This window comes from Lepidothrix coronata, unplaced genomic scaffold (genome assembly GCF_001604755.1).
Source record: "Lepidothrix coronata isolate B3197 unplaced genomic scaffold, Lepidothrix_coronata-1.0 Scaffold38, whole genome shotgun sequence".
In the NCBI taxonomy this organism is placed as follows: domain Eukaryota; kingdom Metazoa; phylum Chordata; class Aves; order Passeriformes; family Pipridae; genus Lepidothrix; species Lepidothrix coronata.
The window spans coordinates 2,971,378-2,999,348 of record NW_016690218.1 but is presented as its reverse complement, the minus strand read 5'-3'; the positions used below and the strand labels follow the sequence as shown (position 1 = coordinate 2,999,348).

The 27,971-nt window shown below is 43.4% G+C and overlaps 1 protein-coding gene across 2 annotated transcripts; it reads left to right on the top strand.

Annotated features, from left to right (window-relative positions):
* The first annotated feature begins 25 nt into the window (after nucleotides 1–25).
* MIA3 (MIA family member 3, ER export factor) lies at nucleotides 26–27,786 on the top strand. 2 transcript variants are annotated; one of them, XM_017812828.1, is made up of 29 exons: nucleotides 26–179; nucleotides 838–971; nucleotides 6,122–6,208; nucleotides 7,807–10,747; nucleotides 11,651–11,932; nucleotides 13,640–13,707; nucleotides 14,832–14,963; nucleotides 16,206–16,227; nucleotides 18,271–18,359; nucleotides 18,489–18,566; nucleotides 18,665–18,775; nucleotides 19,655–19,726; nucleotides 19,928–20,032; nucleotides 20,814–20,936; nucleotides 21,050–21,167; nucleotides 22,031–22,086; nucleotides 22,168–22,258; nucleotides 22,371–22,509; nucleotides 23,936–24,037; nucleotides 24,137–24,197; nucleotides 24,291–24,326; nucleotides 24,418–24,485; nucleotides 24,774–24,871; nucleotides 24,987–25,118; nucleotides 25,325–25,387; nucleotides 25,514–25,590; nucleotides 25,734–25,805; nucleotides 26,403–26,559; nucleotides 26,930–27,786. In XM_017812828.1, the coding sequence occupies exons 1-29, from the start codon at nucleotides 26–28 to the stop codon at nucleotides 27,187–27,189; spliced, it is 5,928 nt and encodes a 1,975-aa protein (XP_017668317.1). In that variant the 3' UTR covers nucleotides 27,190–27,786. The 2 variants fall into 2 exon arrangements, with proteins under 2 accessions (XP_017668317.1, XP_017668318.1); XM_017812829.1 differs by lacking the exon at nucleotides 25,734–25,805.
* Nucleotides 27,787–27,971: the final 185 nt, after the last annotated feature.

The window sequence follows — 27,971 nt, the reverse complement described above, 5'->3', positions numbered from 1 at the left end:
TCCTTCCCTGCCGGCGCCTGCCGACATGGCCGCAGCCCCGCCGCCGGACCCCCGGCTGCTGCTCGCCCTGCTGCTGCTGCTGCCCCCGCCGCCCCTGCGCTGCTCCGCCGCCGCCGCCGCGCCCGACCTGGGCCGCCGCTTCGCCGAGCGCAAGCGCTGCGCCGACCCCGAGTGCAGCAGTGAGTGGGGGCGGCGGGGGAAGGTGGTGGTGGGCAACGATGCCTCCCGGAGGCGCTTCCCAAAGCCCCCTTCCCCCCGCTTCCTCCTGGCTTTGGAACGGAAACTGGGGAGAATCGGGAAAACGGGAACGCGGCGCCCACGCGCGCCGTTCCGCTCCCCCTGGCCAAGTTTTCAGGTCCCCGCAGCTCCGTGGTTGTTTTTTTTGGTTTTTTTTTTTTTTTGTCTCTTTGCAAAGCCCTGTCGTGGTAAACCCGCTCTCTGGGTGTTCTCTGTGCGTGGGATAATTTCAGGACTTGATTCGCTGGGACGTGGATGTCATCTTTCTAATTTAACGTTAATAATTAGCTTCATAGTGCACCTCAGAAATGTAATTCTCCAATGCTTTGTCAAACGCTTGCCTTGATCAGAATACTTGCGCTTTTTTTTATAACTAAATATAACTATTTAGTTATATTTTCTATAACTAACTTAATCTCTTATTTTAGCTATACTTTCACTTAAGTTATCTCTTGACTCAATCTGGAAAAATAGGAAAGCGGTGCTTGCGGAGAGGTCTTGTTTACTGCCAGTTGGCAAAGTCCCTTTTAACGAAACGGGTGTATTATTACTATTGTTATTTTTTTAAGTAGTACTCTTCTCTTTGTTTTCTTTGGACAGTGTTAATGTGCCGAGGGAAGGCAATGCGGGATTTTAAAGGTCCAGATTGTCGCTTCGTAAATTTTAAGAAGGGAGAAGCGGTGTACGTGTATTACAAACTAGTAGGAAAATCAACAGAGCTTTGGGCTGGAAGTGTAAGTACTGTAAAGCATTTCTTCTTCTTGCTCTTCTTGGTGCTTTCTATTGGCAATCTATTTTTCTTCTTTTTGCTTTTTAAGAGAATGCTTAGAGTTTTGAATATGACTAAATGACATAACGAATGCCATTTTTTCTTGAGACCAGTGGGAAATGGGATGCGGTTTGACCAAACCTAAGTGTTGTGGAAAATGGGCAACCCTAACGTGTGCTAAAAACTGTTAGAAAACTGCCTTTGTGTTGGAAACCTCCCATTGCAGCACTGTAAGTCGTGGCCTTGGGCCTGTCTGGAAGCTGAGCCTCCCTTCCCACTGTGGGTGGCTTAAGCCTGTGGTTGTGTTTTCCCAGAACGTGGTCTCATCCTGCTCTTTGTAATCCTGCTAAAGATCGCTCCATGTACATCTTTTAATTGCTTTTCTCTTCCTAATATTCATCTGCAGTTGGAGGAAAAAAAGTAGTAAAACTAAAAAGGATTAAGGTAAATTTGATTTTTTTAAAAGGCCTGTATCTCTCACAGCCGCACTGTAGCAGCTTGGAGAGTAGTGGCCTTGCCTGAGTCAGCGTCTTTGGGCAATCTGAGAAGCTTCTGCTAACGGAAAAAGAACATCCCCATACTTGCAGTTTTTTCATAGAAAACTCCTCTTGACTTTCATAAGCACCTTATTTGCCTGACAGAAACAGAACTGAGATACCCCAGAGGAAGAGCAGTTTTTGTGGGCTTCCCTTGAAAATGCTGGCAATCTGGAGGTTGCTTAAACCTAGTCCCTGTTGCTTTCTCCCCCTGTTTACCCTATAACCTTTTTTGTGTCCAGATTGTTTACTTCAACCTCCTTTCTTACTCTGGTCTTCCCAAGGGATAGAAAATTGGGCCAGTGGTCCAAGGTGCTCGAAATCACACCTGGGTGTTGACTTGTGGGACTAGTGGTTTAGTGAAACTCAGGATGTATCACTTTCTGTAACCACTTCAGGCTGGGCGTGGACAGCCAAGCTCTCAGTAGGAGCTGAATCCAATTAGAACGATACAGAAGAGAGTAGAAAAACTGTAGCACGTGGTTAAAGACGAGTTTATAATTGTATCGTGCTGGTAATTCCCTGCTGACGGGTACTGTACCATAAATAATCTGGTTAATTAGCTGGTACAGGTTTCCAGGGCTACTGGGTCTTGAGACACGGAGTAGCAGCGTGGGGCCAATTTTGCATCTTCTTACGAGGTGTAATGCGGGCTGCAAGATCAGACAGCAGGTTAAGGTAATTGCTGAGTTAATATTCAGTTGCATTATTCGCTGATAGGAAGCTCATGCAACAGTTAGGTGTGTCTCCAAGTTAAAAGGATGTTTGCTTTGAGTTTAACAAGTAAAAGCTGAAGTTGGCAGGTCTGAAAGAATTTCAAAGCTCCATTTTATTTTTTGTCGTTTTTCAATTGTGTTACACTATTTTCAATGTTCCTGTTACAGCTGTGCTGACAGAGTGATTTCTTTTGCTTGGTGGCTGTAACCATTATTTCTTTTTCACCCAGTTTGACTGACGGCTGCTGCATTAATTGTACCACTGCAACACTCGGTGTGGAGGTGCTGCAGCAGGGTCAGAGGTGCCTGCCCTTGCATGTTGAGTCTGCCCCTGTCCCTGACTCACAGATAGCACTGGGGTCTCTCTCCTGCAGCGTGACTTCCCGTGCCAGGTTTGGCTGAGCAGCTTGATTTCCCATGCCAGGTTTGGCTGGGCAGCTTGATTTATGCAGACCAGCCGTGCCTGCTGTGTGCAGTCTTGGAGCTAGGGGGAAGCTGCTCCTTGCTAATTAAAAACAGGCTACCCAGTGAGATCTGCCATCGAACGAATTCCAGTGGAAGGCATGTTACCTTCTGCCACAGCCCTTTACGTTTTGCCCACATTGCATCACTTCATGTGGGCTTTGTGGGCATCATTTGATCCCACGCATCTGCCCTACCGCCTTTTTCCATTCCCCAAAGTTTTAGGGGGAAAGGATTTGTTAGGGGCTAATAGAAACTTTGAAATCAAGGGATAACTGGGATTCTGATCTTCAGGTGTGGGCAGAGGTTAGGAGAATGTGTGTATGAGAAGCTTCAACTAATGCAACCTTATTTGAAACAAGTTGTAAATACAGATTCTGATCCTGAAATCGATTTGGAGGAGCCATGAGAAATACAACAGTATTTCTGACCTGAAGAGAGATGATCTGATAAGAAAAGGAGCCTTTCACCAAGTCTGAAAATCTATAGCAGTTAGGTCTGGACTTTATTTGCCTTTCTTTCCTAATTCACTCCACCCTTTTCAAGCCATTGTTGATTATTTTTTTTATTGCCCTGTGCCAGCAGACATGTTGTATTTTGATAAAATAGGTCCCTTATTTTATGATCCCAGTCTTGCTTACAGAGCACACACTATGCTCATTGGGTATTTTGCATGTGAAAAAATTCTGCAATCCAGCTGTACATTCTATACATTATATAGCATGCAGTTTTTAGCAGAGCTATCTAAACCTCAGTAATAAAGCAAACCCAAAAGCTTGGAAAATATTCTGTGACCACTATTTAATAGCCATTTTACATTGTGAATTTCATGAATACATCAAGTCTCCTCTTCAGCATCAACCTTGTGTGGCTTACTCCATCAAGTTGTTATGTAGACTCTCCTCCTGTGCATTTCCCCTGCACTCTGCCCTCACTTTAGCAGGGTCCAGAACTCCCAAAGTAATTCAGGTAATTCCAAGTAAAAACTGCTGCTTTTTAAGAAAACCTTTTTGTCAAATACACTTTAAGATTGTTGTTTTATCTTATGGCAAAGGGATGAACTTTATGCCTGTGATTCAAGGTTGAGAAAACTATTTCTGGCCTAACATTACAAGAAATGGACTCGTCTGCAGATTGTGGCTTTTTTGGGTAGTTGCCCTTTGGTTTGTTTTTTTCTTTTGTTTGTTTGTTTTCAAATCTTGTACATAAGTTAGTAAAAAGAAAGACAGGAGGGGTACATTTAAGGTAAGAGAGGAAGACAGAGTATTTTTGGAAGACCCAGAGGATCAGGGAAATTCTGTGTTTTCTTAACAATGCCAGCATTCAGCAAGGACGGAGCAAACGAGCTCATCTTTGCCCAGTAATGTTCTGCAGTTTTAGGTGCCTGTGCTTTAGGGATGTGGGCTTTAAGACTAAAAACATGTGAACCTCTTTTTTCCCAGCTGTCTGTTTTCTGGTAGGTGGTGTGAGGGTCTGGCTTCTTGGTCAGTGAATCTGCTGCAGCTGCCTGTCACACGTGGGCACTGGTGGGGACAGATGCTGCACACACAGCTACGTGCTTTGTCCATGCTCAACACTTCAGCTGGAAAGAGAGTGGAAATGAAAGATGCACTTTTTTCTCCCTTATTTACTTGGCATTCACAATGCCTTTCCTCTCTCATGTCTGTAGAGAATGAAGAATGTTTCCTTTATTTGCACAATGAGGCATTTTTTTCCTTTACAAGAGAGGACTTGTAGGGAGAGAAGGAGATGAAATTTTGGGCAAGCAGATCCCATATGGCTCATAAACCACAGAAGTGGCTAACTGGGTCACTGCAGAGGACTTGTATGGTCAGCAGCTTGGATTATAATAAATGAGTTTCAAGTTGTGATGCCTGATTATAATTGGAGTCACAGAGATTAGTAAGAAGACTACTTTGAAGCTTCAGCTTTTGTTTTCAGAAGGATTGTTTAAAACTAGAGTAGAAGTTTGGAGAGAAAAACAACCCTATTTAGAGTAAAACTGTAGCATACCATGCAAGGATGAGCTTTTGATTTGACTTGGCAAAATTAATTTCTCATTCCTGGTAATTCCCAATAATAAACCTGTATTCATTATCTATTTTCTGTAAGAGAGTATATGTGTTTGCAAAAGGTGGGGAGCGAACAGTTTGGTTTTTTAAATATATTTGTAACTAACTTCAGAGATATCAACTATGGAAGGCAAGATTTGAATGAGAAATAGTAAAAAAAGGAAGTCATCAGGGCTTACTTTGCATATTGAAACAAACACCACCAAAATTATTAGAACCTATTATTTACTAGATACTAATTCCCTTTCTTTTTTTCTATGCTGTTGTAAATCCAGAAAACTTCAACTCAGGTTAACCTGTTTCAGTGCAATCAGTGTAACAATACATATATCTCTGTATCCCTAATTGTTTTGACATAACTGATTTCTTCTTTAATTTGATCTTTAGCTGACTGCTCTTCCCAAAAAAACTCTTCAAGAAAATGGGCAATTGTCATTTTCCTCCTATAACAAATGATTGAGGAAATGACCAACATAATTTTTCCCCCCAGATATTTTGGTCGTCTAGGAACTCTGTACCTTTTTAGGTGTCTAATTACCTGAATTATCTAATCTGTGTAGTGATAGCATGCTATTAATATCAGCTTCTTGACAGCTGTTGTCAGAACTCTCAAGTGACAGTGTTACTGTGTAGATATTATCGGGTGATTGATAAGAGAGATTCTTGTCTTCCACTGTTTGCCTTCGCTTAACATGTTGACTTGCTTGAAAATAGCCATTTGTGACTGATTTTTGCTTGTGTTAGGCAACGAAGAGCAACAGTGCATTTGCAGAGGAGGGTATATTTTCCACACAGGTTTTAAAATGATTAGTACTTCAGGTACAATTTTGCGTTTTCCTACAATCCGCTTTAAGAATTTATTTTTTTCCTGTAAGTTACAAAGTGAGCATAGTCTGGGCTATAATATTGTGCATGGATGTAAATCTTATTAGTCGAAGATCCTCTTCTGCTTGCTGCTTGAGAAAATCCTCGAGGCATGTGTGGTGCCCCTGAGAGCACACAATAGCAGCTAAAGTACATGAGCCAGAATGCGTGGGCTTCGTTCCCAGCTCTCCTAATAATTTGTTATATGTCAGGCTTCAAAACATGAACAGTAAAACCTACCAACTTCACAAGGCTGTTGTGAAATGTAGTATAAAACCTCAATGAAAACTATAAATAAGGTGTCACTGGTCTTTCATTCACTGTGTTAAACGTCATTTAGAATACTTGAGAGTCAGTTTGACATATTTGTTACTGGTGTCTGCAATTAGGATTTTTGACATAGTTGCATGATTTCTAAAGCTTCTCTACGGCTTTTTGTTTGCTTATGTTTTTGTTTTGTGCCAGGTTGGAAGTGATTTTGGATATTTTCCAAAGGATTTACTTGAAATAAATCATAATTATTCCAATGAGGAGCTAGAATTGCCAACAGATGTAAGTATTCTTTTTTTTTTTCAATTGGACTTCTTACTGTTTCCTAAGCATTCAATAAAATCCCTGAGGAGGAGAATGGGAATATCGTGATTTTTAGTAACTTTTTGTTAGTAAGCAGCTACATATGTGCAAGGGTGCACATATATATTGGGGGTGGATGTTTGTGCAGCTATGTATGTGGATGAGTGTGAAAGGATCAGCCCAAAATGTGGGCGTTGGTCTTTCTTTCCTTGAATGTTATGGTTTTCTTCTAATGGAATCTGCTTGGATTGAACTCTAGAAGTGCCACTAGCTGGTTTAAGCATAGGCTGTTTGGTATGTGTTCAGAACGGTTTCTTTTCCCGAACTTTTGAGGTTTAAAGTACTGTCAGAAACAAAGAAAATCTGATACACTTAGCCCTTTGATTCTAGAATTGGTCCTTCAGCCCTTTCACGCATGGATGGGTTTCATGCACTAGTAGCTGGTAACTCCACAGTTGTGTGAGTAAGGCCTCTGAGGCTGCAGCGTTAGACAGAAAGCCGGTCATATCCTGGGCTGAATCCAAAGCGGTTTGGCCAGCAGGTCAAGGGAGGTGATTCTGCCCCTCTGCTCCACTCTGGTGAGACCACACCTGCATCCAGCTCTGGGGTCCCCAGCACAGGAAGGACACTGACCTGTTGAAGTGAGTCCAGAGGAGGCCACTAAGATCATTAGACAGATGGAGCACCTCTCCTATGAGGAAAGGCTGAGAGAACTGGGTTTGTTCAGTCTGGAAAAAAGAAGGCTTTGGGGTGACCTAACTTTGGCCTTCCAGTACCTGAAGGGAGCCCACAAGAAAGTTGCAGAGAGATCATTCATAAGACCATTCATAATGACAGGAGAAGAGGGAATGGCTTCAAACTGAGATTAGGTTTAGATTAGATATTAGGAAGAAATTCTTTACTGTGAGGGTGGTGAGGCAGTGGCACAGGTTGCCCAGAGGAGTCATGGATGCCCCATCCCTGAAAGTGTTCAAGGCCAGGTTGGATGGAACTTTGAGCAATGTGGTCTAGCGGAAGTTGTCCCTGCCCATCGTAGGAGAATTGGAACTAAATTATCTTTAAGGTCCCTTCCAATCCAAACCATTCTATGCAATCATGTTCAGTGTCTTGCACTGCTTCTATTTATTTTTCAGAAATTGTGTGACAGGGAGCTTCAGCTTGGAGGACTTGGTCATTTAAGGAGACATCAGCTAAAAGAGATTGTGACAAACAAGCTTAGCAACATTTGTTTTCTTCTCTTCACTGGCATTCAGCAATAGACTCGTTTTTGATTCAGGATATATGATGATGAGTAAAGTGTAATACTGTCAACTCTGTTGCTGACTTCCACTTTGTTCCTTGCTAGTAGGTCTCTGGAAGGGCAAAGCCAAACACTTTTTGTTTAGGCTTTTATGAGTCCTTGGGTGAAACCTCCACCGATTTCAGAACTTTGGTTAAGGACGCAAGAGGTTAATTCTGCATGATTAACATAAGTTACTTTGCTGCTGCATCTCTCTCTAACTAGGAGAATGGATTTGGTGTCATCACTGTAATAAAGAAAATAATATTTTTTGACTACATATTGTTTTTCATTTCAGGAAACAGACTTTGTTTGCTTTGATGGCGGAAGGGATGACTTTGATAATTATAATGTGGATGAGCTTTTAAAGTCATTGCAAGAGATGATAGCAAATGAAGGGGAAGCTGAATCGAGTGATCCAGGGACAAAACCAGCTGAAGGAACAGAGAGGGATAAGGAGACTGAACAGGCTGGTAGAGTAATGTCCCCTGGTGCTTTGGAGACAGGCGAGCGAAGCGCTGAAGAAGACAAGGAAAACCTTGTCTTGACACACGAAGTAGATAGTTCTCTTACAGAAGGAACTGAAAATACTGGGGGAGACTCCAGTGCCAATAGTCACAAAGAAAACTCTCAGGGAGATCAAATTGCACATGAGCACTTGAAAGGCATGCTACATGGGAAATTAAAAGGGCTAGAAAGTGAAAATACCAAAAACACTAGTATTCCTCAGGGTGAAACAAGTCAACTCGACCAAGAGAATGAAGAAGTCAATGCCTACACACTTTTAAACAGAGAGCTCTCTGTGAACTTGAAAACAAAATTTGGCTCAACTGCTGATGCTGTTGTATCGGATGATGAAGTGACTCGCCTTGTTACGTCACTGGAAGATGATTTAAATGATGATTTGAGCATTAATCCTGCTGATGCAGAGGAGGAGCCAGACTTTGAAGATCAGTCTGCAGAAATCCCTTTGCTGTCTTTTACGGCAGAGGATGAAATTACATCCCCAGAGGATTTAGAAGATGATGGAAACGATGACGTTGAGTCACAAAACCATGAACCTGATGAAGATGCAAAGGGTGCTACAAAGCTAAATAACCAAAGAGACAATGAGGAGAAACCCAATTCAGATGCATTAATTCTTGAGGATGCCTTCAGTAGGAGCAAGAGGTCAGGTGACAGTGGAAGTGTGGACAGGTCCGAATCTAAACAGACAAAAGAGAAACAGGATGACGTGGTGCTAATTAGTAAAAGAGAAGCACCAGTAAAAACTCAGCCTGAGGATCTCTCCAAAGAACTCCTTAGAAAGGAACCTGTAGGTTCTGGTGATCTGAGTTCAAAAGAACAAACAAACAAAACTGAACAGTTTGAAGAGCAGCTCACTGATGGAGGAGGGTCACATCCTGGAGTGCTAAAGAGTACAGCTGTGCCTGATTCTCCCGCTTTGCCTAGTCCAGAAGATAATCTGGAGTCCAAATCATTTGTTAAAAACAAGCAAGATGCTTTACAACCATCTGCTGATGGTATCAACAAAAGTCCCGAAAGAATGCCTCTTGCTCAAACAGAGAAAAGTGAGAAAAAGTTTGAGGGTGATACCTCAGAGGAGGTCTTGGTGAGTGATTTAAAGCACGAAAGGTCATGGGACAAAACAAATGAGAAAGGAAGAGCTGAGAACAAGCCTTCTGTTGATGTTCCAGCCAAACCAGTGGAAGAGGTAAAAAATGCATCTCAAAGTGACTTAGGAGATACTGACCCCTTGAGGGTGAAAGTGGAGCATAGAATGCCTGCAGTGGAGAAAGAACTTCTTGGACATGAAGAAGATTTAAATCAAAGAGAGGAGACCGATCACGAAAATAAAAAACCTGCCTCTCCTAACAAAGAACTGGCAATAAAAAATAGAAACATGAAAGAAACTCCTGCAGGGGAGGGAGACCCAAGCCATAGTGGAGCTGTTGAGCAACATAGGCCATGGGAAAATGAGACTGAGTATTTAGAGGCAGATGTGAATGAAGAACTTTCAAGAAATCCTGGCAAGATGCCAATATTTGAAGAAAGCATTGAGAAAAGTTCCCCAGAAGAAAAATCAAAAAGCACTACACAGAATACTGATACAGAGAATCTTACTCAGCAAGGAACTGCTCGTACTGAGGATGCAGATTCAGACAGAAATCTTGGCACAGATTTAGCTAAAGAAAGAACTCTAAGACCAGAATTGCAATCTGAAGAGCCACATGCTGAAGATGACCCTGACCTGAAACAAGAAGAGGATGAGCTGCTGGAAGATGAGAATGCAGCAAGTGCAAAGCTGTCACAAGTAAGGGCTGCAAATGTACAGGGTGATACACTAAATGTTGAAAATACAAATCCTGAATTGGAAGGACTTAGTGAAGCTGTTTCAGGAACCCCAAATCCTACTTACAAAACAGGAGAGGACACAAACTCAGTTTCTAAGGAGGATAAAAGAACAATCGGCATGCAAAATGCAAGCGAGACTGGGAACAAAGATGTTGATGTACCAATGAGAAAAGATGCTAAATTGGATGAGATGGAACATGTCATGGAAGATGATGAGGAGTCTTCTGAAACTGAGGAGCCATCAGTTGTAGAAGAAGATAATTTTGAATCTCCTGACACAGAAAACAGCGATGACTTTGACCAAAAGAAAGACCATCTCCCAGAGGGCATTTCACAAAAAGACTCAAAAGAGGTGCAAAATTTCGAGCTTACAAGAAATGACCAGCAGCAATCTGCACATTTCCCCAGCCCTGCTGACAGCTCAGCAGCCACGAATGACACCGTAACAGACTTCAGTGAGTCTGTGAAGCGGCTCACAATAATAAGAGATTTTCTGGATGAGAAGCGTGTGATGCGTCTCCAAAAGTACCTTGGGTTCCAACACGTGGTCAGGATAGAAGCCATGTTCCATGACATGAAGGTGGAGATGGAGCTTGCTCGTAAGGCAAGCCATAATAACGGAGATGTAGAAAAAGCCTTGGACCAGATACTTGAGTTTTCGGAATCGAACATTATGGATGTTGTAGGAAAAGTTCTGGATTCCAGAGTGGCAGAAAATAAAGAGGAGGTGGTGAAAGAGATGGATTTGTATGATGAGGAGAGTGCACTGATGGATGACATTCAAGAATTAATATATTCTTTAAGGAGTAAATATTCGTCTGTTAGTGAGAGTGTCCCACTTGCATCTGCTCCAGAACAGGAAGATGACCAGCTGGACTTTCAAGGTAGGATGTCAAACCAGCTAATAAATAGATGAAACAGAAGTAAAACCCTATCCCAGGCAACACTATGTAACCCAGAGAAGCCTTAAGAAGAGTGTGAGGGAGTAGAATTGAAAGAGGCCTTGTGAAATCTGGGATTTTGCTTATTTTTCATGCATGTTTTCAGTCTTGTGATGAGTGGCTCAGGGACAAATCCTGAGAGGAAATGTTGAGCTCAGCATGCCTGTTCTTATGGGCCAAGCTCTCTGTAAGATAAGGGGGATCCATGCATGGATATGGCTAGAAGTAGCTAGTCAGGGCATGTCTGTACCTCCTTAAGAAACAGAGATTCATATATACTATTGTGCTGAACTTTCTGGAGGGTTTAGAACAGTCTTTTTTTCCTGAACTAGTTAGCACCTAATTATGAGAGATCCAGTGATTAATGCAAAGTTGAGGTACTAAATCCCTGCACCTAAAGTCTCTGGTGTCTCTATTATATTTTTTTCCCACATTCGTAAAAGAGCAGCATGTAGGTAGAAATACTGAACAAAGAGATCTTTTCACGGGGGAAGAACCAGAGATACAGTCTGCTGCAAACTTGCTGGTTTTTCTAATTACTGTGTTAGATGTTAAGATACACTCTTAGCAAGGCTCCTTTTACAGCAGTACATGTTAAGTATGTGATTTGTGACAAGGTCATGAGTGATGAAAATATTTCACCTTGCAGTGTTTCACTGCAAGGTCAGTGGTTGATATCTTGCATAAATTTCATAGAAACATTTAATTAGACGTTACTGAAAGTTGATTGAGAATATATTGAAAGCGATACACAAGCAGAAATATTTTAAAAGTGTCAAGAAAGACAGCTGTGGGTAAGAAATATACATTAGCTCTGCTTAATTCTGGTCTCCTTGTCTGTCACAGATAGTGCAAAAGAGGCTGAATACGGCAGAGTTACCATCAGAAACCCGAATGCCATCGATGAGGGCAATCAGGAATTTCAGCAGCTTGATGATAAGAGGCCCGAGCAGCCTATTGAGGAGGAAGAGAGGGCTGTTAATATTCCACCTGAGCATGAAGAGGCCAACTTCTCAAATAATGGAGAAGCTGAAGAAGGTTATGACAGTGAAAGAGGCTCGCTCCTGGAAGATACTTCCTTTGGGTCGGTTGATTCAGAACAAAGTGCCAGGGAAGATATTGCTGCAGGTAACCATTTGGAATTGGGTTATTTTGTTCTTTTGCTCTTAAAGAGGTGCATGGTTGAATGTATTTTTAGGCAAATAGCAGGGGCTTTCACTATCTTTTTACTGTCCGTTGCTGTAATACTAATGGCTTTCCCTGATCCATGGCAGTCCCTCTAGTGGCAGTACTGTGTCATGAAGTTATCTCAGCACAGCAGTTTTTCTGTCATTTCTCAGTGTAGGAATAAGAAAAGTGCTCCTGTGAGTATCATAGTTAGAGCTCTGTGCTTGGGCTTGTGGACTGTGTCTCAGGACGGTAGTGGATAAAGAGCAGGAATCACGGGAAGCATACCATTAGCCCAGGTTTCTTCCTTGCAGGGACTGACAGCCCTATGTCATGTGCTATAGACGGGACTGCCCACAGAATCATGTGCCCTCTCTTCTCACTCTTTTTAGCCTGTGTCTCTAGGCTGTATTACTTTCCAGGAAAGATGGTGTGTACCTTCCCCCTCAGGCAGTTCAGTAATGTCTCTGTGTGTTGGAGTAGGAGCAAGGTTTGACTCTCTTTGGATGAGGCCTTATCCCTCTGGAGCTAGAGTGCTGATCTGTGCTGACTCGTCATTGTGCCAAGAAGAGATCCTATTACTGTCATCTTCCCTAGCTCTGTTTTGGCATGAAACTATCTTTGACTCTATTCTCGGTGCTAAGCTCGGCTTTGCTGTTCTGCATTCACCTCTGATTATGCTTAATAAATCTGTCTCCACTGAGCATTTAGAAAAAGAATTCAGGCACATCTTGCCTAGCTTTTGTACGCTCCTGAGGTGCTGTACCATCCCCATAGCGAAGTATTTTTGAGCAGCTTCTAAGATCTGTGGGAAGCTCTATGTTGAATGCAAAGACACCTAATGAATTTTAAATGGCTGGTGGATAACTTACATGGTTAAGCAGTCAGATGTTCAGCTGTATTTCAGACCACCTTCCATTCCTTCCTAAGGGTGGTTAAATGTTTGCCAGGATTTCCTACGAGGACTGGTAGAAGTGCTGCGCAGTAACAGGGCAGACGCTGTCGAGCCGCTGGTCACAGCAGCTGTTCCGTGGTGTAACAACAGGCAGGTGGCTGTGGAATCTTCTGGCCTGGACTCGTGGCAGGATTCAGGTCAGGGTAGAGGTGTGAAGATTGTTTAAAGCTTATGCCACACTAACAGGGTAACGACAAGAGTTCAGGGAGCGTTTGGACAGTGCTCTCAGGCACATGGAGATGCCCACAGGCTTGGGGATGCCCTGTCAGGGCTAAGGGTTGGACTCCATGAGCCTTGAGGGTCCCTTCCAGCTCAGGATATTCTGTGATTCTGTGGACAGTGCTGGAAACTAATCGTAAGGATAGGAAATGAAGAATGTGTGCTGCTCTGTTGCCGACTCGCAGCTGGCGGAGCTGTGAGCGCTCTGTCAGAGGCAGAGCTCGGCAAAGTGACGCTGCACAGCGGCGTCCCGCCCTGTAACGCCGCTTGCGGACTTATCAGCGTTATTTTCCGAGGACTTTTTCCTCGGTGCCCTGGAGTCCCGGGGGCCGCGACCCGAGCACGGGGCCGCGGCGCGGGGGCCGCTGCGGGGCCTCCCCGGCGCTGCCCCTTCCCCTCGGCCACGGGGCCGCGGCGCGGGGGCCGCTGCGGGGCCTCCCCGGCGCTGCCCCTTCCCTGAGGTGACGCCGCCCCTCCCTCTCCTCCCCCCGCAGGTGCCGGCCGGGCCGCGGGCGCCCCCTGGCGGGCGGCGCTGGGCGCGGCGCGGGAGCTGCTGCGGCGGGTGAGTGGCGGCGGCGCGCGCGCGGTGACGCGGGCGGGGGGGGCGGGGCGGCCGCGAGGGGGCGGGGCGGGGCGGCCGGTGCGCGAGCGGGGAGGGAAGGGAGGGAGGAGAGGAGGGAAGGGGCGGAGGGAAGGGCTGACGTGTGCCTGGCGCTCCCGGGCCGCCATGGATCCCGCGGGAGGCTGCGGGCGGCCGGCGGAGCTCCCGACGGGGCGGCGGCTGCTGCAGGTGAGGGTCGCGGCGGGCGGGCGGTGAGGAGCGGCGGAGGGGCCCCGCAAGCCAGGCCCGGCCCGGGCGGTGACACCGTCCCCCGAACGAGGCGCGTCCCTGAGGGGGTCACCCCGCCGCGCCCCTCCGTGAGGGGAGGCTGACGTCTCGGGCCCCTGCCCCGCGGTGTGGGGCGATCCCGAGGGAGCGGAGGCGGCCGCTGGCGCCCGGGATCCCTGCCGGGCCTCCCGGGGTGGCGGGGAGAGCTCGCCCCTGGGCCGGGCTCTGCAGGGGCAGATGTGCGCCCTCCTTCTGGTCCCTCGTCGCTGTCGGCTGCAGAGAGGGTAGGGAGGGAGAAGGCAGCTGTTCCCGTGTGGGTCGCACGGTCTGTTCCCTGAGCGCCATGTCGTGTCACTATCAGCCCTGTAACGCGTACCAGGCACTCACACCCCCACCAGGTGCTCTCTGGCCTCCAGGTAGAGGAGGAGGCACCTGGCGTATGACCCTGTGGCCGGGGAGACAGCTGGGGAGAGATCTGAGCCGTTTTCGCTGGACTGTGACAGACGTCCGGATGTAAAATTGTTTGGATTTTTTTTTCTATATTTTTTTCCATCCTTATAGCTTTATTTGGAAGCAACTCAGATAGCTACAAGTGCTGTGTAACACAAAATGTGAGCACCAGCAGTCTGTCACTGCCAGGTGCCCTCCTGATACTTGGAGTTTTGCATTGAAATGCAGGCAGCGAGCTGCTCTGTGGTTTTCTTAATTTTCGGTTTTCAGTTTGCGCAAAAACTGCAAGAAAGCTCTAGATGGTTCTCTGGTTTTATGAGAGAGATAAAAGCACCTCGCAGACCGTTTCTTTTGCCCGAGTATTTAATGAAAACATGCTCATAGCTGTCAATGCTGTTGGTTTTCAGTTGGTTGCCACCCTGCCTGAGGAAATGCGTCCTGGGCCTGATTTCCATGGACTTCCATGGGAGCCTGTTATTATGACTGCCTTAGTGGGAATTGTCACGCTTGCTATTTTTTTCTGGAGAACCTGCCTTTCAGTGAGTATACTTCATGCTTGCCTGCTGATGTTTCACTTACTGAGCGGTCCTTTGTATGGTTAAACTGTTTCAGCATTACTGGGCTCAAAGCAGTATGTAGTCTTTCATGGTTTTACTTTTTCTGTTTAGAGCATTAATGTGAACTAAACACTGGGCTGAATAGCTAAAGTAAGTTGCAATTTTCTTTGAGCTAAGAAGCATTTTCTTTAAGCTGTTAATTGAAGATCTCTTAGCACAAGGCGATTTTAAAGTAAAATAGAGGCGTATGATGTAAATAAAGAAGCTTTAGGAAAGGGTCAGCATATCTTTGAAATGAGAAGCCTTCCATGTGCTTGAGCCTGTTGCTGACTACCTCCAAAACAAGCAGTTAATCCTCCCCCCTTCATGTTGTCCAGCTGCTTGTAGGCACTGCATTTAGAAACCTGAAGCCCTGATATTAATTCTCACTGGAGACCTCCTTCCCCACTGTTCTACTCACTCTACGTTTGTCCCCTTTCTTACATGGATAATTTTCTGTGCAACAAAACCATCATCAAGTATAACACTCTCAAGTATAGCAGTGCATCTCCTTGGGGGCTGAGATGAGAATCAAATAGGCCAATTTCTTTTACAGCTGTCAGGTGCAGTCATGATATGCTCTAGAAATCCGTGGAATGCTTTATATTTGCCTGACAAAAATGAATTAAAACTAAATATTATCTGTAAACAATATTGGTAGTTTTTTCCCTTGCTTGGTTTAGGTATTGAATACACAGGGTCCGTTTCAAACACAAAGCAGTGTAAATAGAGGAGGCTAAAAAAGCTTCTGAAATTCTTCTTTTTCCGTGTTAATTTTGAAACAAGCACCTGTCACGTAAACATACATTGCTTTAAAGGGGATCAGAACTGGGATTTTGTGTTTGTTCATGACTGTGGTTTAGTGCAAAATGGCTTCATTTTCTTTCAAATTGGATATAGGCAGTTACCACTATCCTTTTAGTGAGTGAGTAAACAGACGTTTTCTAAGGCTCTGGGACAGGGGTTTAGCCTAGAAGCTTTTATTAGAAAACAACCTAAGCTCGTTTGTAGTGTTACTCAACACTTGTTGGCAGTGATAGATGTGTCTTCCATATGCTGCTTTAATCTGCATATAAGTGGTGGCTTTTTTCTATAGGGAAAATTAATAAAGTTTTTCACTTACCACTTTTTATGACTAATCTTTTTTCTTTTTTCCTTTTTTTTTGTGTTCTCTCTCTTCTGTAGGTAAAGAGTAGAATATATCAAGGTAAGTTTCTCTCTGCTTTTCAGTGTAGTTGATGCTTGAGCATGTAAAAGTTTTGAAGATTGTTAGATTGTTTCAGGGGATCAATTATTCATCATCACTCCTTTTCAAAGAGAATGCTAAGTCCAAGGTTACAGTGTAAGCTTGGCCAGTAGATTAGTTAAATCTGAAGATTTAAATTTTGCCTGTGATAATGCTTTGATCACACCTGCAAAATAAAGGGCAAGGAACAGCTCCACCTTGTTCAAAATAAATGAACCATGGGTTTACTGATGTGGTGGTCATGGGGCAGTTTGTTTTGGTTTTCTGACTAGCAGTGGATCTACTTTTGCTTGCTGTTTCTCTCAGAAAGCAGGAGCTGGTTCCTCTTGCCTTTTTGGATTGAGGGGATCCTGAAGCTGACTGCTGGGCACTTGCAAAAAGACACTCTAATTGTAGACCTAAATTGGCAGGTATTCCTGTGGCTAGCATGTTGCTTCTTACAAGAGTGTTTCTCCAGCTTCAGGTTTCTAAAACTGAAGTGTACTGAGTGGGAAAAAAATTGGGTTAAAAGTAGGGTGATTGCTGAAATTCATAATTGAATACAAGTTGAAAATATGGAAGAATTGTCTTCACAGGAACTCTCTGCCTCTTCCTTACAAACCATACTATTTACCACTCATTCCTCTCTAGTTTCATTGTGGTTATGCTGCAGTTTTCTTCTGTACAGTTAATGCAGAATTGATGAGCTGAAAAAAGTCCATCTTAGATCTGTAAGGTGATTTCTGTAGAGCAGGAAAAACATTGGTATTGGTGGTGTAGAAATTACTTAGCAGCGCAGCCCACCCTAAACCAGTGAGGAACATAGATCTAATTCCACTCCCCCCAATATTCTCCTATATGGTGCTGTACAGAAACTGGTGAAGCTAGGAACAAATAGATGTTCCTTAATCTTGATAAAGCTCATGTTATTATAATCTTTACCCTAAATAATAGAATATTAACAGTGACAAAAATAAAGATAGATTACATTTAGAGTCATAAAGAAAAAATCTATTGTTCTCTCTTAATGACAGCAGTGAAATTGTGAGACCAAGCTAATGAAAGGTTCCTGTCCCCCTTAAACGGCTGAGAGCTGTCTCATACCTTGGCAGTCACTTGCTGGTTGTCCTGTCCCCAGAGTGGGAGAGGCTGGGGATGTCCCAGGAGCCCTCGTGGGGGAGGGGAGGGAAGGAGGAGTAGCAGTTACCATTGCACTCTGTGGGATGCAGTTGGAACATCCAGTGCTTCTTGTTCTGCGGGATTTGCTGTGAGGCAAATGGCGCTTGCAGCGTTCAGATACAGACAGAGGTGGCTTAGGACTTGAAAAATAACTACAATTGGGTGTTTTTTTTATTAATTTGCAATAAAATAATTTAAGTATGTTAATGATTTTTGATGAATCCTGAGGATTGGTTGGTGACTTGTTCAAGGTGAGAAGCAAATGCATGCCTAAAGGCTCTTGCTTGGTCACAGCATTTTTGAGCTCTAAGCATTCCAGTTCCTTGAGATTTATTGATGCTGTCTCCTAGCCGACAGTCTCCTTTTTGTTCCCAGTAGGAACAGAACAGAGCTTTCATCCTCTTACCTTTGCTGACCAAACATTCAGCTTCAATGTAGCAGAAGGTGGTTGGTGGGGGAGGTGTTGCACCTCCCAGAGTGTCCGAGCAGCATTCTGAGACTGCTCTGAGACCCTTGCTTGCCAGTTCTTCCCATGAACATACCTCATCTGTGCACAGCCAGCACCTTACTCTGCTCTGGATTCTGTGACCAGCTCCTGTGAAGTGAATGCAAGAGCTTTGTGCTTTGTGTCAGTGTTCAATGCTTTACTATCTCGTTTTCAATCTAACTCTAAATGAAAGCTGGAGGTGCAGAAAGGGCTGACTGCCAAGGAATTGGCACTATCCTGATTTATGCTTTTAAGTCATTACCTGAAGACATTCCCTAAAGTGGTAGTAATGATAGCTGATTTTTTTTTTCTGCTAGTATATGAAGTACAGTTATTGTAAGCTTTCTTTTTCTTCCTAGTGACTGAAAAGCAACTTGCTGAAAAGATTAAAAACCTTCTGCAAGAAAAAACAGAAATCTTAGAAAAGTTGTCAGAATATGATCAAAAGGTATTTTTCTCAGTTCTTGTCCTTTGCTTCTGTTATTGCTTTAGTGACACAGACAATTCAACAGCTAATGTATTATCTTCTATTATGCTGACAATTTCCTCAGTTCTGTGTGGTTGTTTCTGTGCTTAGATAAAGGAAGCAAAGGAATCCATGAAAGTGGCCCAAGAACAAAAAGACATTCTCTCCGATGAAACTGCAGGGCTTAAGGTAAGAGACAGTTAGTTAACTCTGTACTGACAGCAGAAATATCAGTTAAAATAGTTTGCTTTAGGTTGGTCTTTTACCCCTCTTTTTTTTCTTTTAAGGACACTGTTAAAGAACTGGAAGAAGCAAAGCATCAGCTGGATGACAAAGTGAAAAATCTGCACACAATGCTTGAAACAGAGAGAAAAAAGAATGAGAAGAAACAGAACAAGGTTAGAGCAATGACACTCATGTTTTATATTGTTCTTAACTTGGTGTGCCCTAAAAGCTGGTCACAACCTGATGAGTTAGATAGTATTAGAACAAGCAAGGTGAGCCACCTCAAAAAGAACTGAAGTGAAATTTCACGTTCATCCCAGGCTCTAGCGGGAGAATCTGTTTGCTTGGTTTGGTTTGGGGTTTTGTTTGGTTTTTTATTTGGGGTTTTGGTTTTGTTATTTGTTTTGGTTTTGGATGGTTTGCCTTTTTTTTTTTTTTTTTTTTGTAATAACTTGATGGATTTGTGCAGTTATGTGCTTTCACAAACAAACAAATGTATTCAGGTCATGGGCTAGTCTAATACTCCTAGCTGGAGCCAGAAAGCTACTTGACAGTATAAGCAGAACAGAAGGTTTCAGGTTTGTGAGAGATGTTTCCTTGTGCTTAGAGAAGCATCTAGCTCTACAGTAAATGTGAGGATCTCTAAGCTGCCTCTTGTTCTTGTTTTCTCTTTTTTTTTCTTCTTCTTTTTAAGGCCTGATTTTTCTGTATCAACAAGTTGTTTGCTCTTGTTTTTGATCAAAGGTTGCTGCTAATGACGGCAGTGTGTGTTCCTTTCATAGTAGGCTGCACAGGTGTACGGGGAACTTCCTTGCCACAAACAGGAGGAGTCATAGGTGGCAGCTGATCCCAATGTGCTGAATGTTTCTATTCCTTACCTTATTGATAAGGCAGTGCTGTGTGGCTGCCAGTCTAATGGCTGCTTTAAATGGAAATTCTTTGGTGTTTTGACTTTTCTTTCATACTTCCAGATTATACAGGGAAAATAATCACTCGGGCTGAGGCATGTACCTGGCTAATACTTTGTCACCGCTCATCTTTTTCTTACATAGCTCTCTGAAACCCAGAAGTCCGTGGAGAAACTGCAGGAGGCTATCAATGTGCATTCTGCAGAGCTTTCAGAGGTAAAGCATGATTTACACCCTCTCAACAGTCACAAGTTCTTGTACCAGGAAAATTCATATCTATGTAACAGAAAATGCTATCTTGGCAGGCTCCAGTTTGTGTGTGCATATGTGCCTTTTTCCTTTCCATTTTACCAGGTTATATGTAGCTCTATTGTAGTTTGACTTATTCTTTTTTCTCCTTTTTTGTTTCGCATGTAGGTGCAGTTAGCCCTTAATGAAGCTAAACTAAGTGAAGAAAAGGTGAAATCTGAGCTGCTTCACGTGCAGGAAGAGAATGCTAGGCTGAAAAAGAGCAAGGAGCAGGTAAGTTATGCCCAGGCCAGGCAACCTTGTATTTAGAAGGAAATATCAGGGCTTTATTCCTGGGGTTTTTTTGCATATTACTTCAACGTGTGTCCATTTTCTTAGCATGGCAGAATTCCGTGTTTCCTATTATCACGATAAAATTTAAATGCTTTGTGCCTGCCTGCACAGACTTTCTGTGCAGGTGAGCTTTGTACATGTCTCTGGTACGAGGGCTTTGCCAGTTCCAGTGGTTCAGTTTTGGTCAGCAGTGTCACAGGAAGTCTGTGCTGATGTGGTAGTCACCGATTGCCACTTGGGATCAGGACCCAAGGAAGTAATGGTAAAGGATTGCCAAAAAGCAATTCTGAAGTGAAGCTAAGTGGGGAGGACCTTTAACCCTGAAATGTTCTGACAGTTCTTTTACAAATAATTGTAAATATTTGTTTTCTTTCTCCATGTATGGAGTAGGTGGCCTTTAAGGGATGAGTTTTGGTTACCTCTAGACCGCAGTTAATTCCTTGTATTTCGAAGTGTATGAGCAGTTTGATTCTGATGTTGGGTTATTAGCTGAGAAAATGTCAGATTTGTAAAGTCACCTAATAATAAACTGCAGAAATATTCCCAGCATCCAGTTCTGCCAATGGAACAGCAATGTGCCTGATAACTATGAAGTTTACCCTTTATCTGTGACCTGTGGTGATCAGTTATCAGCAGAGCTGGCAGTAAAATAGACTTTAATTACATACACCCTGGACTAAAAATAAAGCAAGTAATCATCTTGCCTTGGTGCTTCATACAGCTGCTAAAAGAAGCTGAAGGTTGGAGTGAGAGGCATTCTGAGCTCCGTGAGCAGATCCAAATGTATCAGAAATCTCAGAAGGACATAGAAGAAACACTTGCCTACAAAGAAAATGAAATTGAAGTAGGTTCTTTATAACCAGGTTGCCTCAAATATTATGCATCATAAAATACTTTGTCATACTTTGCAAAATGCGGAGCAATTCTTCCTCAGCGAACCTTTGATTTCATTACTAGGTTTTAACTAACTGCATTATGCAGCTGAAGCAGCTGGACATGGATCCAGAGGCCAAGAAGGACGAGAAGGGATGTGAGTGGAGCCCAGGAGATGACCTGGCCAACGGAGAGTTGCCAGGTACAGTAATCCTGCCCTGCGGCTGAAGCACATGTGGTGGTGTGTTTGTAGCATGTCACAGAGGGAACAAGGACAATCCATGCATAGAGCTGCCTGTGGGTTAACAGGCTGAGAGCTTTAATCCTCAAACACAGAATAGCCCCTAGCTGAAGGGAAGAGCTGTCAAATAGGCCAGTAATTGCTTTTAGATGCCCTTTTAGGTAAATCATGAGTGTAATGACACAGTTGTAAAGATTGCGTATAAAGGTTGGCAATTAAGGGCACTCTGAAAGCTGAGAATCTCAGCTTTGTTGTTATGGTACATTTATTTTTAATATGAATTTTTAATGAACATTCTACTTGGCTCCAGCAAGATAACTAATTTAGGTAATCACATTTTTTAAATCTGAAAGACCAAAATAGATGTTTTCAAAACTATTCAGGCAGTTTGTCATTTATGATGTTGCACGTGTGTTTGCTACATCTCTGGTTTTGAAATCCTCTTTTTTCCCTTTTTTCACTTTTTTCTATCTATGGTATATGTGGGCTGGAAATTTCCACTGTTTGATTTTCAGATACTCTGCACAGTAATAGATGCTGCATTCACATTAATATTAGTGTGGTGTCCAGAAGTGACAAGAAGCAATCTTCTGAACACCTTTTGGAATAAATCTAATAGTTCTGTTGTGTTGGTCGTGGATTTGCTATTGTGCTTTTTCCTCACCTCACACTCTTGGGTTTGTTTTTTTGTTTTTTTTTTGTTTTTTTAAACCATGTAAGAAGACCTATCCTAGACTAAAGTGTAGGGAATGTTATTTTTTACAGCTGTAGAGTCTAAGGACTTGGGGTTAAGAAACAGAGTAAAAAATATTTTTCTCTTTTAGATACTGAGAGTGAGAAGATGAAGACTCAGATTAAGCAAATGATGGATGTCTCCAGGGTATGTTGCACAACATGTTTAATAAATGCAGTCACATTACTGCTATGCCTGTGATCAGAAACACTCAGCTCCTCTTTTCAGGTAAAAACTATGTTGTCCATAGTTGAAGAAGACAGAAATCTTCTGCAGTCCAAACTGAATGATGAAGTAGCAGCAAGACATGAGCTGGAAGGTAGGTTTAGCAAAAGAATTGTTTGTGGTTTAAAAAGAAACAGAGCGTGTAAGTGGCATAATGGTTCTCATTGCAACTTCAACTTCCTCACTTACCTTCGCTTCTCCAACAGAGAAAATAAAAACGTTGGAACATGACTCCTCTTCGCTCCAGTCAGCCAAAACTCAACTGGAAAATGAATGCAAAACTCTTCAGCAGAAAGTGGAGATACTTGGTGAACTCTACCAGCAGAAGGAGATGGCACTCCAGAAGTAAGCCTTTCCTTACTCTGCCACGACACAGGATATTATATCATTGCCACTATCCAACTGCTCTTTGCTCAGAAGGATCAAATAACTTGAAGTTATAGTTGGAATGAAAGATGATGACTGCCCTTTCAGTGCAGTTGAAGCTAGTACTTGGTATTTTAGGCCGGTAAGCTTCTTGCATTCTCAAAGGGCTGAATCAAGGCTGGGTTGCTGATGGCAACTGAGGTGAATGAACTGTGAGCAGTGAGGATCCATTGTGTATCTATGTTCATTCCTCATTTATTTATTCATTTATTTACTTACTGAAATGTCTGTAATTCCATCTCAACTGGGGAAAATTTGAGAATAGAATTCAGGGACAGTTTCTGCTAAATTCTACAGAAAGCTGAAATTGGGATGGAGAAGCAATTGAAATTTCTAAGGTTTGAGTGTGTAGGTTGGGGGAAGGAAAGGGTTGGAACAAGCCAAGGAGGTGAGGCTATACAGCACCTCACTAGTGAAACTGCCTGACCTTGTAACTTCAGGATGCACATGTAGGAAACACACAATGGAGAAGTGAAGGGTAGCCCACCTTTCAAGAAAACTTCCTCTTGACCTCTGTAAAGAATGTCTGTTCTTTCCAAAACTTACATGAGGTTACACTGCATGTTACTACTTCTTTATTAGAATAAAGAACTTCTTGCACTTTTTTTTTTTTCCTGGAAAAATGCTTTGACATGTAGCCAAGGAAATGGATTATGTTGAGCTGGCTGTTAGCAACAGCTAACTTGCTGCTAGTTCAATGGTTCCAGTTTTGTGGGATAGCTCTTCTAAATTAGGAACACATTATGGACCTTTTAAATACTTTCAGAAAAATGTCAAAAATAAAAAAAAAATAGTGAACTGTGAGAGTAAGAGGTTAGAAAAAGACTGTGATAATTGGTCATGTAGTAAATTGGTATGTTGAATACTTAGAAAAATCCTCTTTCCCCACAGTTAATGACTATTGGATGTGTTTATCACCTGGGCCCCAAATTCTCCCCGTTTCACTACACATTCCATTTCTTCATTTCCCTTGGTTAATGTCAGTTCAGTGTATTTCCGTGTTTGTACCTTTGTAAGTCTGGATTACGATCTGTAGAACTGCTAAGAAAACTACAGGATCTGAAGAGATGGACTGTCTGCAGTTGATAGATCCTGACAGATCTTTGGATGCTGACAGAACTTTCTCTGCATGCTTAATTTTAGGGTTTTATACACAAAGGGTTTGTCTGTTGATTTCAAAAGACAGTATTTCTGTTTCTTAAAAAAAAAATAATCTTTTTTTCTCTGTGTTCTCACACATTGTTACAGATTCTGATGTTGCTGCTGTTAGCAGGGGAGTACCTTGATTTTGATTTGTAGTAGATGCAGAATGGTGGACTATATATATTTTTTTTCCCTTATGCAGAAAACTAACCCAGGAAGAGTATGAACGTCAGGAGAAGGAACAGAAATTGTCTGCTGCAGATGAAAAAGCCGTGCTGGCCATCGAGGAAGTGAAAGTTTATAAGTAACTTGAGTTTCTGAAGATTATTCTTTCCTTTTGTTTCATCCATTGAGGAAAATTCATTTAAACCTCTCTCCTTTCCCTCTTTTTCCTTCTGTACAGGCAAAGGATCCAAGATATGGAAGAAGAACTTCAGAAAACAGAGAGATCTTACAAGAACCAGGTAAACTTGCTTGCTGGTTATTGTGTCATCTTTTACTGCATCATTCCAGTGCTCTGGTAGTTGGACAAAAACCAATACTTCTTTTCTTCTCAGATCGCTGCTCATGAGAAAAAGGCACACGACAATTGGGTAAGAATGTTTTTCCTTTTCTTATGCAAACAGTTTGTATTTGACTTCACATTGGTGCCATTAATTCAGTTGGCAAAATTTTATCTACCAGCTCATTGCCCGCTCAGCTGAGAGAGCTCTGGCTGAGGAAAAAAGAGAAGCAGCCAACCTGAGACAAAAGTGAGTATGGAACCAGACCCTCTTTATTGCTCTTTGAACGTGCTGTGTGTTGCTTGGGAGAGAAGAAGCTCTAGCAGTGCCAGGTGCTCATTTAGCTTGCTCAGAATGTGCAGTGCGTATTTGAGAGACTAATTTTAACCACTATTAAACTCTTTTGGTGGTTAAAATAAGACCTCTTGGTGAAAGTGGTAAAGTTTTACAACGGAGTTTGCTTTGTTGCTTTATAATAAATATAACTCGCAGGTATTGTTTGAATAGTAATAAGAAACCTTTATTTTTCAAAATTAGATTAATAGAAGTAAACCAAAAAATCGTCATGCTTCAAAGACCAGTAATTGTAAAGCCAACTCCAGGCAGACCCGATCGCCAAGTCCCGCCACGACGAGGTAAGTCCTGCTGGTTCTCCCAAAGCTTTGGTCTTGGAGTCAGTACATCATAAAAAAATAAGGCTATTTTAAATTACAGAAAAGTAAATCACATGGTTTTAATTCTTTGGCATAGGTCCCTTAAGCAGAGATGGCTCTTCTGGCCCATCACCTGTGAGTGGAGGAAATCCATCCCCCACGCAGATGATAGAAGTTCCTGCTCGGCCCCTTTCTGCTCCTCGAAGGGAAGGCCCAAGGGGTGAATTTGGTAAGTACTGAAGCTTCCCTTGTGTGACAACTCTTATGCTACAAACACAGCAACACTAAGGTCAGATCTTGATTCTAGGGGTAGTGTTAAGTATTGATACCTACTTTATTAATACATAAACGAGGGGTTGGAGGGGAGGTTAATAGAAATAGCTCAAGGCCATGTTGATCAGAATCTCTGGGGTTCTTGTTTCCCTTAATGTACAGTGGTGGATGGCCCCCCTGCTCTACGAAGGCCACCAGAGTTACCTGGAAGGATGTCTGTTCCTGGTAAGTTATGTTTTCTGCAACCAACTGCATCTTATTCAGTTACCCTTTCACTTCAAAAAGGCAATTTTAAACCCACCTTCCTTACCCTATGCACAGTAAGACAGGCATTTGTGGCTCTCTTTACAGATATTGGGCCTGCTGTAGCATCCCTGATCAGCAGTGAGCCAAGAACCTCCTCCCCTTCCACAGCAATGGATGGAGTGGTAAGCTGAGAAAACCCCAACCCTCAGGAAGCGTTTCTGCTACACGATGCACTGTACTTCTGCTGCTTCTTTAACTGTATCATGTTCTGTCTTGTCTGTATCCTGTCACTATCCCTATTTGCTGTCAAAAAAAACCCCAAAAGCAACCCTCTCCCAAAGAGTCTGAAGCCCCCAGTGTAGCTACCGATTCACCTTCATCCAGTGAACCAGCTGCAGTGAGTATCCAGAGGCTGAACATGGTGTTATGCTGCTGTGATGGAGAGGAGTAACAGGCTTGGTGTTCTGAACTGCTTAGTAACAAATGCTCTGCAGAACTAACCAGGGGCTCCTACCTCTGCCTCAAAGGGCTTCTCTCATGATGAACAGTTGCTGTCTGGTTTTTGTGGAATTGAGGAAATGAGATGTTTCTTGTTAAGGACTGTGGGCAAACACTCTGGAGTGACTACAGCAATAATCCTAAGCAGCTGACTTACCTGTGGTGTTTAAGCACAATTCCATATGGAATTCAAAGTTCCAGGCCCTTTACCAAAGGGGGTGTCCACCGAGGACACTTCGAAAGGGATCGAACTTCAGCTAAAGAAAACTCATCTTCTCAGAGTGTTACACTAACCACTCACTCCTGGGTAGTGCCTGCAGTGTCCTGGGTAAAGGGAAGATGATGGTGCAGTAACTCCCTATTTTCTACCAGGTTACTGTTTTGGGGTATGTTGGTTTTGCACCTCTTTGCCTCTGGGTGAGTGGCCGTGGTGTTCAGCAGTGTCATTGCTTCTCCGATGCAGTAAGGCACTGAAGTATGACCTCATCTCACACAGGGTAATGCCAGTGCCAAAGGCCCGTCTCCTTTCCCTGGGACACCCATCATGCCCTCCCCAGTGATGGGACCTCCTCCTCCACCGCCTGTTCGCTACGGACCACCACCACCTCCTCTCCGTGGGCACTTCGGGCCTCGACCTCACCCTGCGCCCCAAGGTACGGCTGCATCGCCCTGCGCTCAAACGTCCCTTCTGGGCATGACTGCAGAACCTAGATGGGCTTTTCCTTAATGCACCGCTTCCCAGTGCTCCATGGGCTCCAGCTGTCTTGCTCAATAATCTTGGACTGGGTGGGTTTTTTCAAGCTTTCTTAATGCCAAGGTATTAAGAAGGTATTTTTCCTTGTTTAGTCTGAAAAGGAATCAGCATCTAAAGTCCCTAGAATATAATTCATGGGCTGTGAAGTTTGCATGTGATGGACCCCAGAGCTGCCCTAGAAAATGAAGGAAGTGAGGAACAAGTCAGGAGCTTCACTATCTAGGTTAAAGCAAGATTTCATTTAACTCCATGATTTCTTTTCCTTCCAGTTTGTGGTGCTCCCTTGCCACCTCCGGCTGCAAGAGATTTCTTACCTGGTCCACGTTTAGGAATAAGAGATTTGCCTCCTGGCCCACTCCCGCCTCCCCCAGATCCCAGAGGCTATGCACGTGGGCACCCTCCTTTTCGACCCCTAGGCCCTCCTGGCCCCAGGGATTATCCTCCAGGCCCACGGCTACCCCCACAAGCTTCCAGAGACTATACACCTTCTCCCAACAGAGACTTGCCTCCCTCGGCACCCAGAGACTAACGTGGCTGCCGGGCTCCAAGGACTACGCACAGCCCCAGCGCAGGGCCCTGATGGGACAGCAGCTCCACACAGCTGGCTCCGGTGCACGGCCCGCCGTTGGGATCGTAGGAAACGGCTCTTGGTTTGAAGACATTGGTCTCATTTCAGTATATCTCAGCTTTTGCAGGATTAATTTTTATCCAGTTGCTACAGACATCTTATGTGCATTTATGATCACAAACTCATCCATCCACTTGGGCTGCAAGAACCTTTTTGTGGTGGACTTGAACCTACTCTAAAAGTGCAATAGAAGGAAATACCTGTGTGGATAGTTTTAATTCTATGTAGCCTTTGTAACCAGTTGGCGAATGAACTAATTTCGTTAAAAATGTAAATCAAATCATTTCCTGTGGAAATAATTTTATAAGTAAAATGCTATCCAACCTGCCTTCTCCATCTCATCATTGAGCTGCAGTTACTGTAGGCCAGGGGTTTTCATGAGGACTCTGAAGTTCTGGGGGTTTTTAAAAAAGATGTCTGGTCGGAGATCAGAAGCACAAATGACACTGTATTCAAAGGAAAGTTATAATAAAAAGCAAAATTCCTTTTGCTAAACCCCAAAGGCTTTGTTTCAGTGCCACTCTTTGTTCGGAAAAGACACTAGTTCAGTAATGTGACCAGAAAATGCTACACTTCTGAGTTCAAGAATTGAATCAAGGCCAAATTGCTGCTGCTGCCGCAGGGTTAATGACGCTGTTACCCTTATGCTGGATTAGTCTGGCATGTTATGGACTTGTTTCACG

Bases quoted from the DNA above. Each gene is read 5' to 3' on its own strand.
- MIA3 (XM_017812828.1), top strand. From the start codon at position 26: ATGGCCGCAGCCCCGCCGCCGGACCCCCGGCTGCTGCTCGCCCTGCTG. The intron at 22,259-22,370 runs GTAGGTTTAGCA...CTTCTCCAACAG, and splicing joins AGCAAGACATGAGCTGGAAG to AGAAAATAAAAACGTTGGAA. The intron at 26,560-26,929 runs GTACGGCTGCAT...TTTTCCTTCCAG, and splicing joins ACCTCACCCTGCGCCCCAAG to TTTGTGGTGCTCCCTTGCCA.